At 41.3% G+C, this 16,133-nt stretch overlaps 1 protein-coding gene across 1 annotated transcript; it reads left to right on the plus strand.

Annotated features, from left to right (window-relative positions):
- Positions 1–135: 135 nt before the first annotated feature.
- Positions 136–15,771, plus strand: LOC149276121 (guanine nucleotide-binding protein G(I)/G(S)/G(O) subunit gamma-10). The gene is made up of 2 exons (XM_089503875.1): positions 136–216; positions 15,646–15,771. Exons 1-2 carry the CDS (start codon positions 136–138, stop codon positions 15,769–15,771), a joined length of 207 nt encoding a protein of 68 aa, XP_089360001.1.
- Positions 15,772–16,133: the final 362 nt, after the last annotated feature.

Raw genomic sequence — 16,133 nt, forward strand, 5'->3', positions numbered from 1 at the left:
ATCCTGGAAGCTGTCTCTGGCTGCTGGATGGGTAGGAGGGCTGGAGTTTTAGTTTAGCAGCCTGTGAGCTCATTTCCTGCCCAGATCTGTCCAGGGATCACCTAAAGCAGAAAGCACAGCCTGTTGTCGAAGGAGATGTCTTCAAACTCCAGCTTGAGTGCTATGCAGAGACTGGTGGAGCAGCTGAAGCTGGAAGCTAGTGTGGAGAGGATCAAGGTAACAAAACTCAGTGATGCACCATGAGGGGGACCTGCTTTTATGTCTTTAAGATGAGAGACAGTCCTCTTCACATCCTTCCTGGCAGTGGTGGGGTTAATGGAGCCCTGCAACTTTTGGAGATTCACGAGTTCCTTGTAACTCCTTTTTTGACGACCAGTTGGTTTGTTTTTACAGTCTGAGTGCCAGTGGGATGTTTGACACACATTGGCTTTGTCCTAGGTATAAAGGGTTAAAGAGATATAAAAAGTATACTGCTAAATGAACTGTGCGTTAACCCTTTCCTCCCCATTTCCCACGTGGTGCTTTGCTTGGACAATAGGGTTTTCCCCCCAACTGTTACATTATATGTAATGTCAGGAAAGGTTTACTTTACTAAGAGGGTGTTAGATAAGTGGAGCAGCCTCCCAGCAGAAGTGTTGGCTGTTAATACAGTGAGGGGATTTAAATATGCATGAGTTCTTATGTGCTGTAACCTGCTATGCTTCTGTGTTTCTATGTTGGTACAGGATAGCATTAAAAGGTTACTTTCACCCAGAGGGTTAAGCAGGGAGCTGCTTCTCTATCCTGATCTTTTGTATTATTCATGCTATCTCTAGTGGTCTGATGGCTAGGATCACCGTCACATAACAATACCAGCTTTACTGTCCCATGTTCACTGGCAGTCGATATAACTTATTCTCCGAATCCCACACTAGTAATATTTTCCTCTAGATAAGTTGGATTAAAATGACATAAATATAACTTTAAATATAACAATATTATGTTTTGTACATGCTAACTTAAGCAGGTAGAGCTAAGTGGATCCTTGTCCCCACCAGTACTTAACTGACATTCTAGTATACACGCTTACATACACACACATAAGAGTGCACACACTTACACTTGAATTTATGTATTGTATTAAGCGCTGCGTAAACTGTTGGCGCTATATAAATAAAGGATAATAATAATAATAATAATAATAAATATACAGAGAGTCCTACCCCACAGATCGCTCTCTCAAACTCCTTGCTTGGTGCTCTTCCTTTTAGCTGCCCACTCTCTGCAAGTAGCTGCGCTTTTATCTTGGGGTCATTAAACGTCACGTTATGTGACCCCACCGTGCTTGTGAAAGACTTAAAAAGACTTAGGACCGGACCAGAGCTCTGTCTAGATGAGATACTGTCAGTTTTTATATGAGCTTTATTTTTCCCCCCTCTCCTTCCTTCCCATACAGGGGCCCAGCCTTTTTTAAAGCCGCTGTTTCAAGATATCATTTGCACCCTATAGTATGGTAAACAAATAAACATAGGCAGGTATGCCATTTTATTATTTTATCCTAATCGCATAAAAACAGCACAGTAGCGTTTAAGAATCTCTTTTTTTTTTTTCTTTATCTGTGGCAGCATCCAGTCACATAAAAAGTGTTCCCAGCAAAAATGAAGAATGAAGCAAACACTAACATGATAAAAAAATGAGTTCTGCCAAAGGCTTGGGCATTCTAATGATGCATTGAGAAAAGTGCTAAACTCCGCAGAGTAAGTGGAACAGCACCTTTAAGAATATGGAAGATCTTGTTAGAGCCCTCGCATCCCACTCACAATAATTGATTGACACCCTGGGAAATTGCCCTGCCCCATCTCGCTTGTAATAGTGCAGGTTAGTAGCAGAACCATCAAGGAAGAAATGATTCTGCATTCCCCGTTTCCATTAAATATCTACCTCTCCCTGGATTTTATTTTTTGATCGCTTTCGAGTCTCCAGTCCCCTTTTATCTTTTTATCGCATCCCCAGGACACTCATAAAGAAAACAAAAGTGACCAGTTGTCCAGGCAAAACCATTAGCAGGCTTATTGAACCGGTTACTATTGACAGTAGTTCTTCTAATTGATTAGACGCAGGCAATTGTATTACCACTTCCCAAAAAGGGAGCAGGGAGGATGCTGCTAACTACAGACCAGTAAGTCTTACTCTAGTAGTTGGGAAATTCATGGAAGCTGTGCTAAACAATAGGATTGTTAAATATCTGGAGGTAAATGGGTTGACTTAACAGAGGACAGGAGGGAAGTTTATTTTAAAGGAGGAGATTATTAGAACAAGAGGTCAGAGTGTAAAACTAGATGGTCAGATGTAATGTATCTATGAAATACAGGCAGATTAGATGAGCCGAATGGTTCTTGACTGCCATTAAGTTCTGTGTTTACGGTACCGATCTGTGCTCTGAATTATGATGGCAGCCTCACATGCTCATGCTTTGAATCCCTTTATTTTGGTTAACACAATTCCCTAATTGTTCCCAAAGTCCATCCTCCAGGCTGTGGGTGCTGGAAAAATGCATGACTCTATTTATCGACCGCTTCCCTTCTGCGCTGTGACATCTATTGATTGGGATCGCATTGTAGGAAGAACAGGCTGCCATCTGCTTTGCCAGACTAATGTTAATGACACACATTCACGTTTCATTAAAGGCGAGGATATATCAGCATCGCATTAAAATTGATCGTGTAGATGCATGCCTACCAACTGTCCCGCTTTGTGCGTGACAGTCCAGCTTTTGCCAACCTATCCTGCTTTTCACAAACTTAATTCTCTGTGCGCATGCCCAGCTCTGCCAGTGATGTAGCATACTAGGGTAGTCCTTACCACAAAACAGCCTACCTGGGGCTTGTGCGCGGCTGCTTACTTTCCAACGTGTGTTTGCTTCATACCGAAAAGAGCAACCTGCTGACTTTTTGAGATATTGAATGCACTTATATGTTTTATAACATATATTTATATGACTCCGTCACTTTGATCCTGCAAACAAAAACATTGGTGGGTTTGGTTTGATGACCCTGTGGGAAGTCACGATTGTCAAAGGTGTGTAACTTCATTTTACTTTGTTGCGACTCCAAATTGAGATTTGAGGGCTCAGTCTAAGGTCCCAGTCACCCCACAATAGAAGAATAGATATGAAAGTTCTCTGTAGGTATATATGCATTTCTTCCAAAATGGGGAAAAAAATTGAAGTATTTACCTGACAGAAGATGCAGTCCTCCTCCTCCTCCATCATCGGGTGATCCTTGTCACTGATTAAGGTGGCCAATTAGTGGCAGGAAAGCCCTTTTCACACGCTTTGAGTGCCTGGGGTCAGGACACAACTTACCCCAGAGGCCAATTTTCATAGCCCTGTTATAGTTAGATATAGGGGAAAAACCTTATAAACGGCTTACACTTCACCCAATGAAAACTTTATACAGTATTGTTGGTAGCCGGGATCAGATTGCCACCTGACCCCACAATAGCCATACCTGGGAACTTTTTGGCTCCGGCCACCGGTAGCCTGCCTTTGTGGGATGTTGGTGGGTAATCTTGCTGATGTCGGTGGGCGATCCTGCTGTCGCCGCGGGACACGCGCTATTGATGGAGGGAAAGTGGGTGATGAGTGGTACGTGCTGTAAAGCCGCTCCTGTGCCTCAGAGAGCCCCCGTAGTGACCCGGAGAATCGGCGCTTTGCACAGAGTCTCCGGGCAAAACATGTAGAGTTCACAGGTATGACAATAAATCTTGCGTGTTAAACACAAGAGACTTCCACACAAGATGGCAGCCATTCAGTGCATCACATACATGCATCACATACATGGTAACAACAAACATGGCAGCAGGTTGAAGGTGCTGTTCCATTTACTCTGTGGACCTTAACACTTTTGTAACTAAACCCAGCATTAGAAATATCAGTCCAAGTACTATTAAATGTTCACGGAAATATTTTTTTTTCAGGAAGGCTTAATTTTCATGGGACACAAAAGCAGGCATTCAGAGGTTGGTCCCATTAAAAAAAAAAAAACAAAACTAGAAAACAATAGTTTTCTTTCAGGGCAAAGGCCTAAAATGAATAATTTTCTACTAATGTTTTGCCTGACTGGGCCAGCACCTTTTACGTGTGAATGTGGAAGAAATGTGACAGTAATTTTCATAACATTTTTAGTCAGGAGAAAGGAAAACGTAATTAAACACATAGTTTCCCTGCTCATATTTAATTAGTTTAATGCCACCGGCTATGTATGTTAATGTTCTACGGCAAGGTGTGTGGGTGGTGTAGACGTTCCCACCTCGTGAAATATTGTGCCCAAAAATAGTCAAAAGTCTGCTTCTGGATACTTCATTGTGTCCCGTTGGATGGCTTTCCGTGTCACGTAACGCTGGGAATAGCAGTCGGTTCCAATGTTGTTGTATTCTGTATGCTGCAGGCACTATGTAGAATCTATATGATTAATTACATTGTCGGTGTATCATACTTCCCAAGTTTCTCTTTTAGGAAAGACCCAAATGCCTCACGCTCAGTTTCCTTCCCAGATGCACCTCCTACCTTGTTCTACTGCCCACAAAATCACACTAATGTGTACAGAAACAATAGAAATAGGCAGGGGCGTACCTAGAGAATTTGGCACCTGGAGCGGATCCTGTATGTGGCACCACCCCCCCCCACATACACTTTAAAACTGCATAGCTTCTACTGTTATATACCGGCGCAGACACTGAAGGTGGTACAGCATTACTGTTATCATTATATACTGAGGCGGACATTGACGGTGGTACAGCAAAACACCTATCACTATATACTGAGGCACACATTGACGGTGGTACAGCGTAATTCCTATCACTATATATTGAGCCAGACATTGACAATAGTGCAGCATAACTCCTATCACTATATACTAAGCCAAGCATTGATGTGGTGTAGGCCTGCCACTTCATTAGTAGTAGGGATGCACCGAAACGAATTCTGGACTGAAACCGAAAATGCAGCACTTACCTGGCCGAAACCGAATATGACCCCCCCCCCACCATAAAAAAAAAGTTAGTAACACACCAAAATAGGACAAAACAATTAAATAACAATATTAACATATATATATATATATATATATATAATTGTTAACAGCAATCACATTCCTATCATGCCCAGGCATACCCAGATCCCAGGATATACTCGCAGACTTGGCATGATAGGAGTATGATTGCCCTATCTACCCCTTCTCACTCCCTTCTGTCCTATCTACCCCTTCTCACTCCCTTCTCCCTATCTACCCCCTATCCCCCGTCTCACCCCCTTCTCCCTATCTACCCCCTCCTAACTATCTACCCTCTCCCTCTTTGAAGTTCACTTACCTTTCAGGAGTCCTGCTGTGGGGCTGCAAGGCCTCTGTCTCCCAGCTCTGCCACTGTATGGAACAGTATAGAGTGATGGGAGTTATGATGTACTTTAGAGCATAATTATAAAATGAAAAATTCATTGGAAATGGTACAGCATAACACCCATCACTCTCACACACTTACCAATCCACACATACACTAATCCACACGCATACCAATCCACACATATACCAATCCACTCTCACTCTATGATTTCCTACCTTTCCTCTTTTCTCCTTACAGCTCCTTTTCCTCCTCTTTGCTCCTCTTCTTCAGTTCTTCTGTCTTCTTCCGGTTCAGAGGGCACGGACAGCGGTGGGCGCGGCTTCAGTGTTGTGCGCCGGGATCTGACAACAAACCCCGGCGCACAGCAGCTGTTGCCGCGCGGATCGCAAGGGAGCGGTATCGGAGGTCTTTAACCCCTTCATTCCCCTATAGACGTACCGGGACGTCCAAAAAATGCCCACAAAGAAACCCCTATGGACGTCCCGGTACGTCCAGCCCTTCGTGCAGTGTCAGGGACACATCCCTGCCGCTGCACGGGAGACCAGGCTGTTGTTTGACAGCCTGGACTCCCCCCTGGCAGCAGAAGCCGGCATCGCCGGCTTTCTGCTGCCCGATCTCCCGTAACAGCTTCCGGCATGAAAGCCGGTAAGCTGTTACTGTTGAAAGTGCCCGATCGCACAGTTGCAAACGCGCGATCGGGCATTCCCTTCCGGGTTAAGTCACTGCTGACATAACCCGGAAGGTCATCACCTGCGGGGATATCCTGCCCTCCGATGAGGCACAGAGACGCTGCGATCTCTATGCAGGTCTGTGAGGACCTGCACAGAGATCACAGTGTGATCGGTGCAGGGGGATCGCGGGGAGGGGAGTGAGAAACCATCTCTCTCACTCCCCCTCCCGTCCTGAAAGAGAAAAGCAGAAAAAAAAAAAAGTTAATTCATTTAAAAAATAATATTAAATAAATCATTAAAATAATAATATATATAATACAAAAAAAAATTATAATGTGAGCTGTGATGCCATTGTGACATCACTGGCATGTCCAGGAGGTCCCTAGGAGGACCTCTAACCATTTCTGTGTAAATTAAAAAAAATATATATAAAATTATTAAAAAACCTTACTTCCCATTGCCCTAGCATAACATCTAGCCAGTATAACCCTCCTGCCCCCGTTCACAACCCCCAAACCCGTTAAGCCATAGGCATAAAAATTATACACCTTATATTATGCTCCCTGGTGCTGGGAAAGTCTGGAAAATCTATATAAATTAGGTATTTCTGAAATCAGGACACCTGAATTGATAAACTTGGAGGGGATTTTCCATCACTTTACCTAATTTTGTGAGGATTCAGAGGGAAAATGTAAAAAAAAATTAGTTTAATTTTCTAATCTTCGCTAGTTTTTACTAAATTTCTCATTCAAAATGTTCAGCTATTCATCCAACTATGGTATCAAATGAAAGCTCTATCTCTCTTTAAAAAAACAATATATAGTTTATATGGGTACACTATTCACAGGAAAAGAGAATCATCGCTAAACCGACATACCCCAAAAATGGCAACATTGCTCTGGGCTTTGAGGTACCAAAAACCCCTGGGATTGAAGGGGTTAACAGACCTCTGGCTCCCTTGAGTGATTTTAAGCCGGGTTCAAGGAAGATCTTTAAATTTTGTGTGCATTTTTTTGATGCTGAATTGGGAACGTTTGTTAGATCTTAACAAAATTTATGCTAATGACTGGAGTTTAACCCCTTCGTGACAAAGGCTGATTCTATTTTTTGTACCCTTCGTGACAATGGCTGTTTTATCGTTTCTGCTGTGTTTGTGTTTAGCTGTAATTTTCTCTTAACCCATTTACTAAACCCACACAAGTTATATATAGTTTTTTTCAGGACAAGAAGGGCTTTCTTCAGACACCATAATTTTTTATATATGATGTAATTTTCTATAATAAAAATAATAAAATATGACGAAAAATTGAAAAAAAAAAAAAATTTCTCACTTTTATTTGAAAAATCTTTTATTCATCATAAAAAACTACTGAAAAAACCTGCTAAATAGATTCTACTATTTGTCCCGAGTTTAGAAATACCCAATGTTTTTATGTTTTTTTGCTTTCTTCTACACGTTATGGGGCAATAAGTACAAGTAGCGTTTTGCTATTTCAAAACCATTTTTCTCTGAATCTGGTAATTCTGTCTCCATGTGGTATTTGGGGCATCTTTGAAGCCAGCAAATTAAATTTACCCCACCAAACCATATATTTTTGAAAACTAGACACCCCAGGGTATTTTAGATGCTGATAGTTTAACCCTTTCCATGCACTAATCCTACCACCAACCCTTGTCAAAGTTTGTGATAGTAATTGTTTTTGCTGTTTTTTAAACATACTTTGTACTTCAGGTGTAAAATTACAGCTCCTGGTATATGTCACTGTCACACAACACGATATGTGTTCAGCAACATCTCCTGAGTACATTGATACCCCACATGCATGGGTTTGTCAGATTGTTTGGGGGCAAAAGGGCCAAATTTGGAACATGCCTCCTCAGCCGTATACCGCTGCATGGCAACAATTGCAGCAAAAATAGTAGGGAAGGAAAGGGTTAATGGCTCTAATAAAAAAAATTAAAAAAACCCTAAAAAAAAGTACAAAAAAAAATAAAAAGTAAAAAAAAATGTAAAAAAAAGAACCCCAAAAACAATTGCCACTATGCAAGATCACTGTTTATGCAGTGATCAATGGCAATGAAGGGGTTAATATTAAATGGGTGGCTCTTATAAGAGCCTTTGGATCAATAATAATATATATTATTGAGAATACCTAAAAACACACTGATCTGTCTCTCTCCCTCACTAGAAGCAAGTGAAGGAGGGAGGCAGATCCAATACTGATCAAAGGCAATGTTTAGAAAACATTGCCTTTGATTTATCAGATCATGATCACTCTTATGAGTGATCTGACCACTAGGGGTGTTATTCACTGGATGTCCATGACATCCAGCAACACCCCCCCCCCCCCGATGATGACAGCAGGCTCCGCCCCCGGCTTGATGGGCGCCGCCATCTTGAAACACCGCATGTGTTTCGAAGACGCCGGCACCGGGAAGGTAAGTTGAGCATTTAGGAAGCGATCGCGAGTCGCTTCCTTTGCTAAACAGGTGTTGCAAAGATGCCTCGATACTGAGGAATCTTAGCAACACCAGCTAAGCAAAGGAAGCGACTCGCGATCGCTTCCTAAACCCGTTTTTCGGCGGCGGGCGCCGCCATGTTTGAAAGACGTGCAGTCTTTCAAACATGTTTTTTTATTTGCTCCTAGGAGCGATCGGGGGGGGCCGGGAATGTTTTTTTTGGTGTTGCTCAATGCCTCGATGTCGAGGCATTAGAGCAACACCGTTTGAGTGAAAAAATCGATCACGGATCGATTTTTTCACCCGTTTAAAGACGTGCCGGTCCTGGCACGTCAATTGTCATAATCGTCACGATTTTCGGTGACGTGCCCGGACCGGCAATTGTCATCAAGGGGTTAAACAAGCATTTCTCCTTATCTCACTGAAGATGCACTCATATGTATATGCGACTACACAGAAATTCATTGCGGTTATCTATACAGAGAATTTCTGGTGCAAAGCTGTAAAACGTAACCAATCACCATAGCAACCAATGGCATGCACATCTGATTGCACCACTCATAGCAAATCACTTTATATACGTCTTGCGTACCTGGGAACTTCCCAGGCCGGGCTGCCTCTTCTGAGGGAGTGGCTTCAGAAGGGGGTGGGGCTAACTCCATATATAATGCAGTGGGAGCGGAGTTGGGCAGGTAGTGGTCCCAGGGGAAGCAGCACTTCACGCTGAGACTATGGGTCGAGTCCGGAGAATTCCCAGGTATGACTTCCCCCAGTGCATCTTAATAAAAACTCTCCGTTTATCCCCCAAAAGTCTGTTAATTTTTCTTGATTTACTGAAACCGTAGTGAACCTAAAATCTTAATTTTAATACATGTACTAGTTGGAATATTTGTTGCTGCCTCAATCTTTTACTTATAATATTTATCCAGCAACTAGGAGGTGTTTCCTATGTAAGTAACCAGCACCCAGGCTAAAGATATGTATTAACAGAGGTGGTTTAATGCCAGCGTGAAGTCAAAAGGCAACTACGCCTTTTTTTGTCTGTATTTAATTAGACATCTTCCAGTCTCCTGGCATTGGCCATTGTAATTAAGGCTAAAACAGAAAAAAGACGAGTCATGGATTAGGCTGGTTCTGACCACAAAACACTTTAAAGTCAATTGAATCCCCCCCCCCCCCCAAGTTTTTGTTGCCAGGATTTAACTATTTTTGGCTTTGCCTGGGAAACAGTATCATCTTGGGTACGCTTAAGTCTTTGATAAATGAGTCATACTGGATCTCAAAGTTTATTCCACTGTGTCTAACTCGTTCTTGGCACCCAATATATATTTTTTGTGCTATTCCACATTTAGCTACTGCTATGTTTAATGCTGGGATAGGAATATAAAGATAATGGGTAAACTGGTGAAGGGCACATATGATTTTAAGTAGTACATTGGTAAGCTGTTTTTACTATTAATATTACCCGTGGCTTGTCAGCAACACAACCACATGACATCTATAATCCGACTGAACAATCCTTCCAATGACCGTATTAAAGGGGCATTTGTGAGTATTTTGTTCCAGAGATCATTGACACAAACCGTCATTATAATAATTACTTATGCTTCTAACACTGCCTCTGACATTAGGCATTATTGTCGGGCATATGCAAGTACAGAGGGTTCGGAAGAATTCATTCACATGCGCCCCTACAACTGGGTTCAGGATTGAATAAGCCAATCACACAGTAGCCTGATACATGGTAGATGCAGTGGAGCTGGAGGGGCAAAGCGGCTCTATAGACCATTTCACAAATAACATTCTAAAATGGCACATGCTGGGAAAGGGATCCTCTCTTTTTCTATAAAGGGAAAAGTCGAATACATCTCTTTTATGCCACTGTGTACACACACACACACACACACACACACACACACCATACACACCACCAGTCAGCTCCAGCAGTGCTTAGCATGAGCCTTTCAGTAGGTCTGTTAGCATATGCAGAAAGAACAATTGACTTCAGTGGGAGTGTTTTTGTCACCACTAATTTGCTGCTTCACGCAGCTAAAATTGGTGTGAAAAATTTAGGGAGAGAGCTGTGTGCTGCAGCTACTCTAAGAGGCCATTATTCTCTTTTCTTACAGCCATGCAAAACTTGTTGGCGACCTGGGAGTTTTAACATTGTTTTTATCTTTCCTGCAGTATTCAGTTATTTTAACCTGTTGTCCATGCGGATTATCCTGTCTTTATTGTTTAGTCCCCTCTCATTTTCCCTGTAACATAAAATACATCAGGAACACAACAATGATTTTATATTTATTATTTTTTGTTTGTTCTGTGGCAGAATAACTGCTGTCCAAAGATTGATGCTATCCTTAAATTTGCTATTGGGCTGATCCAGAGGAAGGCAAAGAGAAACCCCAAATGAAACTCCAGCCGATTATATTTCATAAGGGGAAAAAAATATTTTCCTGACCCCAAATATGGCGATCGGTTTTCTCCCTGGATCAGCAGTGAACTGTTTGCCTGCCTACTGCTGTATGTATTTACTGTATAAAATGTGATCTCTGACTGCAGAGCTTACACTTGCGTGGCCATGTTCTGCTTAACCAAGCTTGCATTCTAATATAATTGCATTTGGATGCAAATATAATATGGAGAAATTCTGACCATGCCTGCAGAGCTGAAACTGTAAAGTTCTACCTAGATCGGTAAACTGAAACAAAGAAGAGCTAGAGAAAAAAACAATATAGAAAACATCCGCCAGAGAAGCTTCTGCGCAAAACATTACAAAAATACAAAGAAAACTCCCAGTGCTGAAAGCGTTAAACACAAAAGAACTGATCCAAAATAAAATATCAAATGAGTATTTTAATCCTATTTCATAATGTTCTTACAGTAATGATCCTTAGGAGGATATAGATTCAAAGCATTGTTGTGATAAGTGTGTAGCTATAGTGTCCAATATAACTTCTGCCAGTTCTTCAGTAAAGATCCCTAAAAGGACATCACAATATATATAAAAAATATATATAAAGGAGAACTTAATCAGGATACTCCCACAGGATAAAATAGATACACATGCTCATTATTCAAAGACTTATCGCTGCTCCCATATCAATGTTCAGCCCAGTGCAGCTTTCACTTCAGATCAAGGCTTTCAGTTTCAGTGGAAACTAGCAAGGAGGTTTTCTTCAGCATCTATAATGCGCGCCTATGTCGGATAAGTGGAAGCCGTGTAATGCAGTGGAAAACGGCTACAAATCTTTGTGTGAATGTGTGTATAAATTTTATCCTGGGTATCCAAATCAACCCGTTCAGTCCCCCTAGGATGTACAGGTACGTCCTTAAAACTTGTGGCAAGAAGCCCGTTAGGACATGCAGGTATGTCCTGACTTTGTTGCAGTGGCTACACGGAAGATCAGGCCGACTGATGTAACAGTGCTCGCCCTGAGAGCCAGTACACTATCATTCCCTTACTTTAGTTGATCAGGCATTTCTTTCCGGTAGGTGTGACTGCTGATAACCACTAAAACAGGGGCGTCCAATATGTGGCCCGTGCAAGATCGGCAGCCAGGGATCACAAGAGCCCTGCTGCTTACCTGTGGAAGGGTCTTTTGTACTGCACAGAGGAAGTGGAACCCACATGACTCTGCTCCAGTCCTGCTTCCTCTTTGCAGTACAAGTGAACGCAGAGGGAGGCCGCACCCCCTGCTGAAGTCTGTGAGCGGCATCGAGAGCTGCGGTGCAGGTAAGGGGGGGGGGCTTTTTGAGTGAATGAGTATATATATGAATGAATGAGTGTGTGTGTGATAGCATGGATGTCTAAGTGATGGAATCTAGGCATGATGGGCCTGTGATTGCTGTTAGCAATCACACTCCAATCATGCCAAGTCAACCAGTACATGCTGAAACCTGGCTAGCTGCCCCCCATGTGTATTGATGCTGCCAGCAGTATGGGGTCTGCACATAACTTACAGCCACCCTGTACCAGCATGTACTGGCTGACTTGGCATGATAGGAGTGTGATTGCTGTTAGCAATCACAGTCCCATCATGCCTAGGTTCCAGCGTTTACTGGTTGCCTGGGTATGATAGGAGTGTGATTGCTAACAGCATCACACTCCTATAATGCCAAGTCATATTGTTGAATTTTTTTTGTCCAATTTTAGTTACTTACTTTTATTAAAAGCAAGTGTTTTTTATTATTATTTTTAAAGGTGGGGGGTCATTTTCAGTTTCGGCTAAGTGAACCCTGAATTTTCGGTTTTGGTCCAGAATTTTCATTTTGGTGCATCGCTAGAATAATTTCAGAGAACAATTTCATTTTTAATTATCCTGAATCCTGAATTTGCAGTCACAAAACTTTCTAGGCACAGAAATCAGCGAGAGGAAAAGTAAAGGTTTTGTGTCGTTTACTTTATTTTAATCTGCATATTTTATTAAAGCCCATATTTTCTCACAGTGAAAAATGAGTGCGGCCCTCGCACTTTTACAATTCTGATGTGGCCCACTGCAGAAAAAACTTGGACACCCCTGCACAAGAAGTTCAAGACCCGGCTGGGCTCTCCCATTGCTCCCCCTGCTTGCTGAATGCAATTATTGTAATCTGCAGTGCAGTGCTATGGAGCCCTGCTTGGTGAATAACAGTGCTCTCTCTGAGAGCCGGTACACTATCATTCAAGGAATGCCCCGATTATGATATCGGGCATTCCCGTCCAGTAGGCGTCACTGCTGATAACCACTAGACGTTCAAGACCCTCCTGGGCTCTCCCATTGCTCCCCCTGCTGGCTGATTGCAATTATTGTAATCTGGAATGCAGTGCTGTGTAGTCCTGCTTGCCAAACACATTGTAATCAGCACAAACCGATCAAGACGAGGCGAACTAGAACTAAAAGGGATAACAATTGAATATAAATCGGAAAAAATGTACAAGGGATCCCCAAAGGGATTTTGAGCCATACCACACTGAGAACAATGCAACAACTATATATATATATATATATATATATATATATATATATATATATATATATATATATATATACCGGTGTGTGTGTATATATATATTTTTTTTTTAGTAAGGGGCGCTTTTTAAATTCTTTTTATTTTTTAGAACCACAATTTATCTCTCTCTCTCTCTCTCTCTTATATTTATATATATATAAAAACCATTGATGTGGCCCTCTACTGCATACCACTGGTAGTATAAGGAGTCAGGGTGTTTGTCTGGTGTTTAGTTCTGTTATCACAGCTCAATCTACTAAACACACACAGGCAGTTATATATTGTGTTTATACAAAAACTAGAACTGTTCAAAAAGAAAGCAATATTTTTTTGAAACTGATTTGAATCTCATACAAATGGTTACAGACATTGCTGAGAGTTCCCATTTTAATATATAACTAGTCACATGGGAATGTGCATGGATCATTGAACGTTGCTTCAGGTAGGCTCTATTTTCTATGAATTATTGTTATTCACTAAAGCGAAGGGTTTTCAAGTGAGTTGTTGACTTCACTATTCATTGGAAAGGGCCATCCCCAATAAGCTTCTGTTAAGGCTGGGCTGGCCCTGCATAATGCATAGTGCCGATTACTACACACTTGGCACATTGTATCTAGTGTCACATTCACCAGAGTAGGTGATATCTACCACACCTTTTGTTTGGTAAGCTTCTCTGTTGCATCAAGACCCCCATGGTCTGAACTGAAATACCTTCAAAAGAATGGTACCTGACTTATGATGCAAAATAGGTTACATAATGCACATCAATACAGTAAAATATGATAAAGGAGTACAGTATCAGAGGGGAAATTTGCATTGTATCATAGTACATAATAAAATTAACCGGGAAACACGAGGTGCCAGTTGACATCCCAGTGGGTAACAATTGAAGGATAAAGATCTTATTCATATCATGTCTGATATTCATGCACTTGCATGATCTCAAGGTATTGTGGACAACTTGAAAGTCAACTTCACTGTGATGAACTTATAGGGGACATGACACTATTGGGTTCCTGCCAAGTTCTAAAACCTACATCAGCCAACAGAAAATGTCCTTTCACACAGTACAGCAGAACCGTTGGAGGTATCAGAAGAATAGCCCAGTGTAGTAACTTGGTAGTTAAAACCTACCTAGTAGAGAACATCCTTTAAGTCCAAATTCTTACATGATTCACTATTTGAGGATATGTATGATGATGCTATATAAGTCAATAAATAATACAAGATCCATTAGAGAGGTTACAGGCAATGTTCCATCTAATTTTTCTTAGTTGGCGTGCGCATAAAATTTCTCTTGTGCAAAAAGTTTCACAGAGCAAAAATTTTGTGCACACAATATCCGCACCGCATAAAGTTTAAAAAAAATATATTATTTTTTTCTTTTTTTGGGAAAAACTGTTGTGCGCACAATTTTTGGACATGTGCGCTCTCTAAAAAAGCTATGTTTGCGCGCACAAGCGTACAGCTTAGAGGGAACACTGGTTACAGGCCATCTGTTGGTCGGACTGCTGGTTCTGTGATGTACAGCCAGCATTGGCCTGGCCTGGCGTAGATTAGAGAAACAAATTCCAAGAACCATCTCTGAGCAATGTTTACTGGAACTAAGAATTGTGTTTAGAATAGTTTTACTGTATAAAGTAATCCAAAGTGATTCCATATGCATTTTACCATAGGAAAAATATATTGCTTCTCAGATTTGTATAAACAGTGTGCAATTCAGTTATTAAATGTCATGTTAAATATTAAACATAGTTTAAAGTTATACATTGTGGTTAAAATACTACACTATATATGGTGCCATGTATAACTTAGGACGAATATTCTCATATGTCTATAGACCATAATGTTATGCTTATGATAGCTAAGTCTCACCTTTTATTTTACCCTTTCATCAAAATGCATAGAGGGATTCATCTGAATACTCTCTATACAGTCTCTGGCCTTGATGGAGATGTGTACTTGCAGAGATGTATTTACCTCTTTAGAGGTCCCAGAGGATTAGTTGAGTGAATTTATAACTAAAGAATGCCTGCACGGATTTTGTAGTAGTGCCCGTGGAAAAGTATAGTTTGCAGGAACTTTTTACTGTATTTAATAGATAAAGCTATTATTAACCATTTACACGTGTGTCTGTTTACAGGTGTCACAGGCAGCAGCAGAGCTCCAGCAGTACTGCATGCAGAATGCTTGCAAAGACGCATTGCTGGTTGGAATGCCTGCAGGCAGTAACCCGTTCCGGGAGCCAAGATCCTGTGTGCTGCTCTAAGGCTTGCCAGTCTGCTGCTGGCTAATGTATGTATGTATATAACGAGAAAAATAAGACTGAGATGTCCTTTATATGAATTCTTTAAATCAGCAATTGGAACAGTAAGGGATGTAGTCATGAAGGTCTTCCTCGCATCAATAGAATAATATGTGTGAACCCTATGTGCCTGTGATCTTATCCCTGGATAGAATTATACCTTATATCCTTATCCCTGGATAGAATTATACCTTATATCCTTATCCCTGGATAGAATCATACCTTATATCCTTATCCCTGGATAGAATCATACCTTATATCCTTAAATGTTAACATTGGCCGATTGTACAGCGCTGCAGAATATGATGGTGCGATATAAAACAATA

Source organism: Sceloporus occidentalis, unplaced genomic scaffold, assembly GCF_023333645.1.
Source record: "Sceloporus occidentalis isolate IW3139 unplaced genomic scaffold, rSceOcc1.0.p SCAF_246, whole genome shotgun sequence".
NCBI lineage: Eukaryota > Metazoa > Chordata > Lepidosauria > Squamata > Phrynosomatidae > Sceloporus > Sceloporus occidentalis.

What these genes read in the sequence shown, in the direction of transcription:
- LOC149276121 (XM_089503875.1), top strand. Translation starts at nt 136, where the DNA reads ATGTCTTCAAACTCCAGCTTGAGTGCTATGCAGAGACTGGTGGAGCAG. An exon ending in CTAGTGTGGAGAGGATCAAG is followed by an intron (nt 217 to 15,645) that starts GTAACAAAACTC and finishes GTCTGTTTACAG; the next exon opens with GTGTCACAGGCAGCAGCAGA.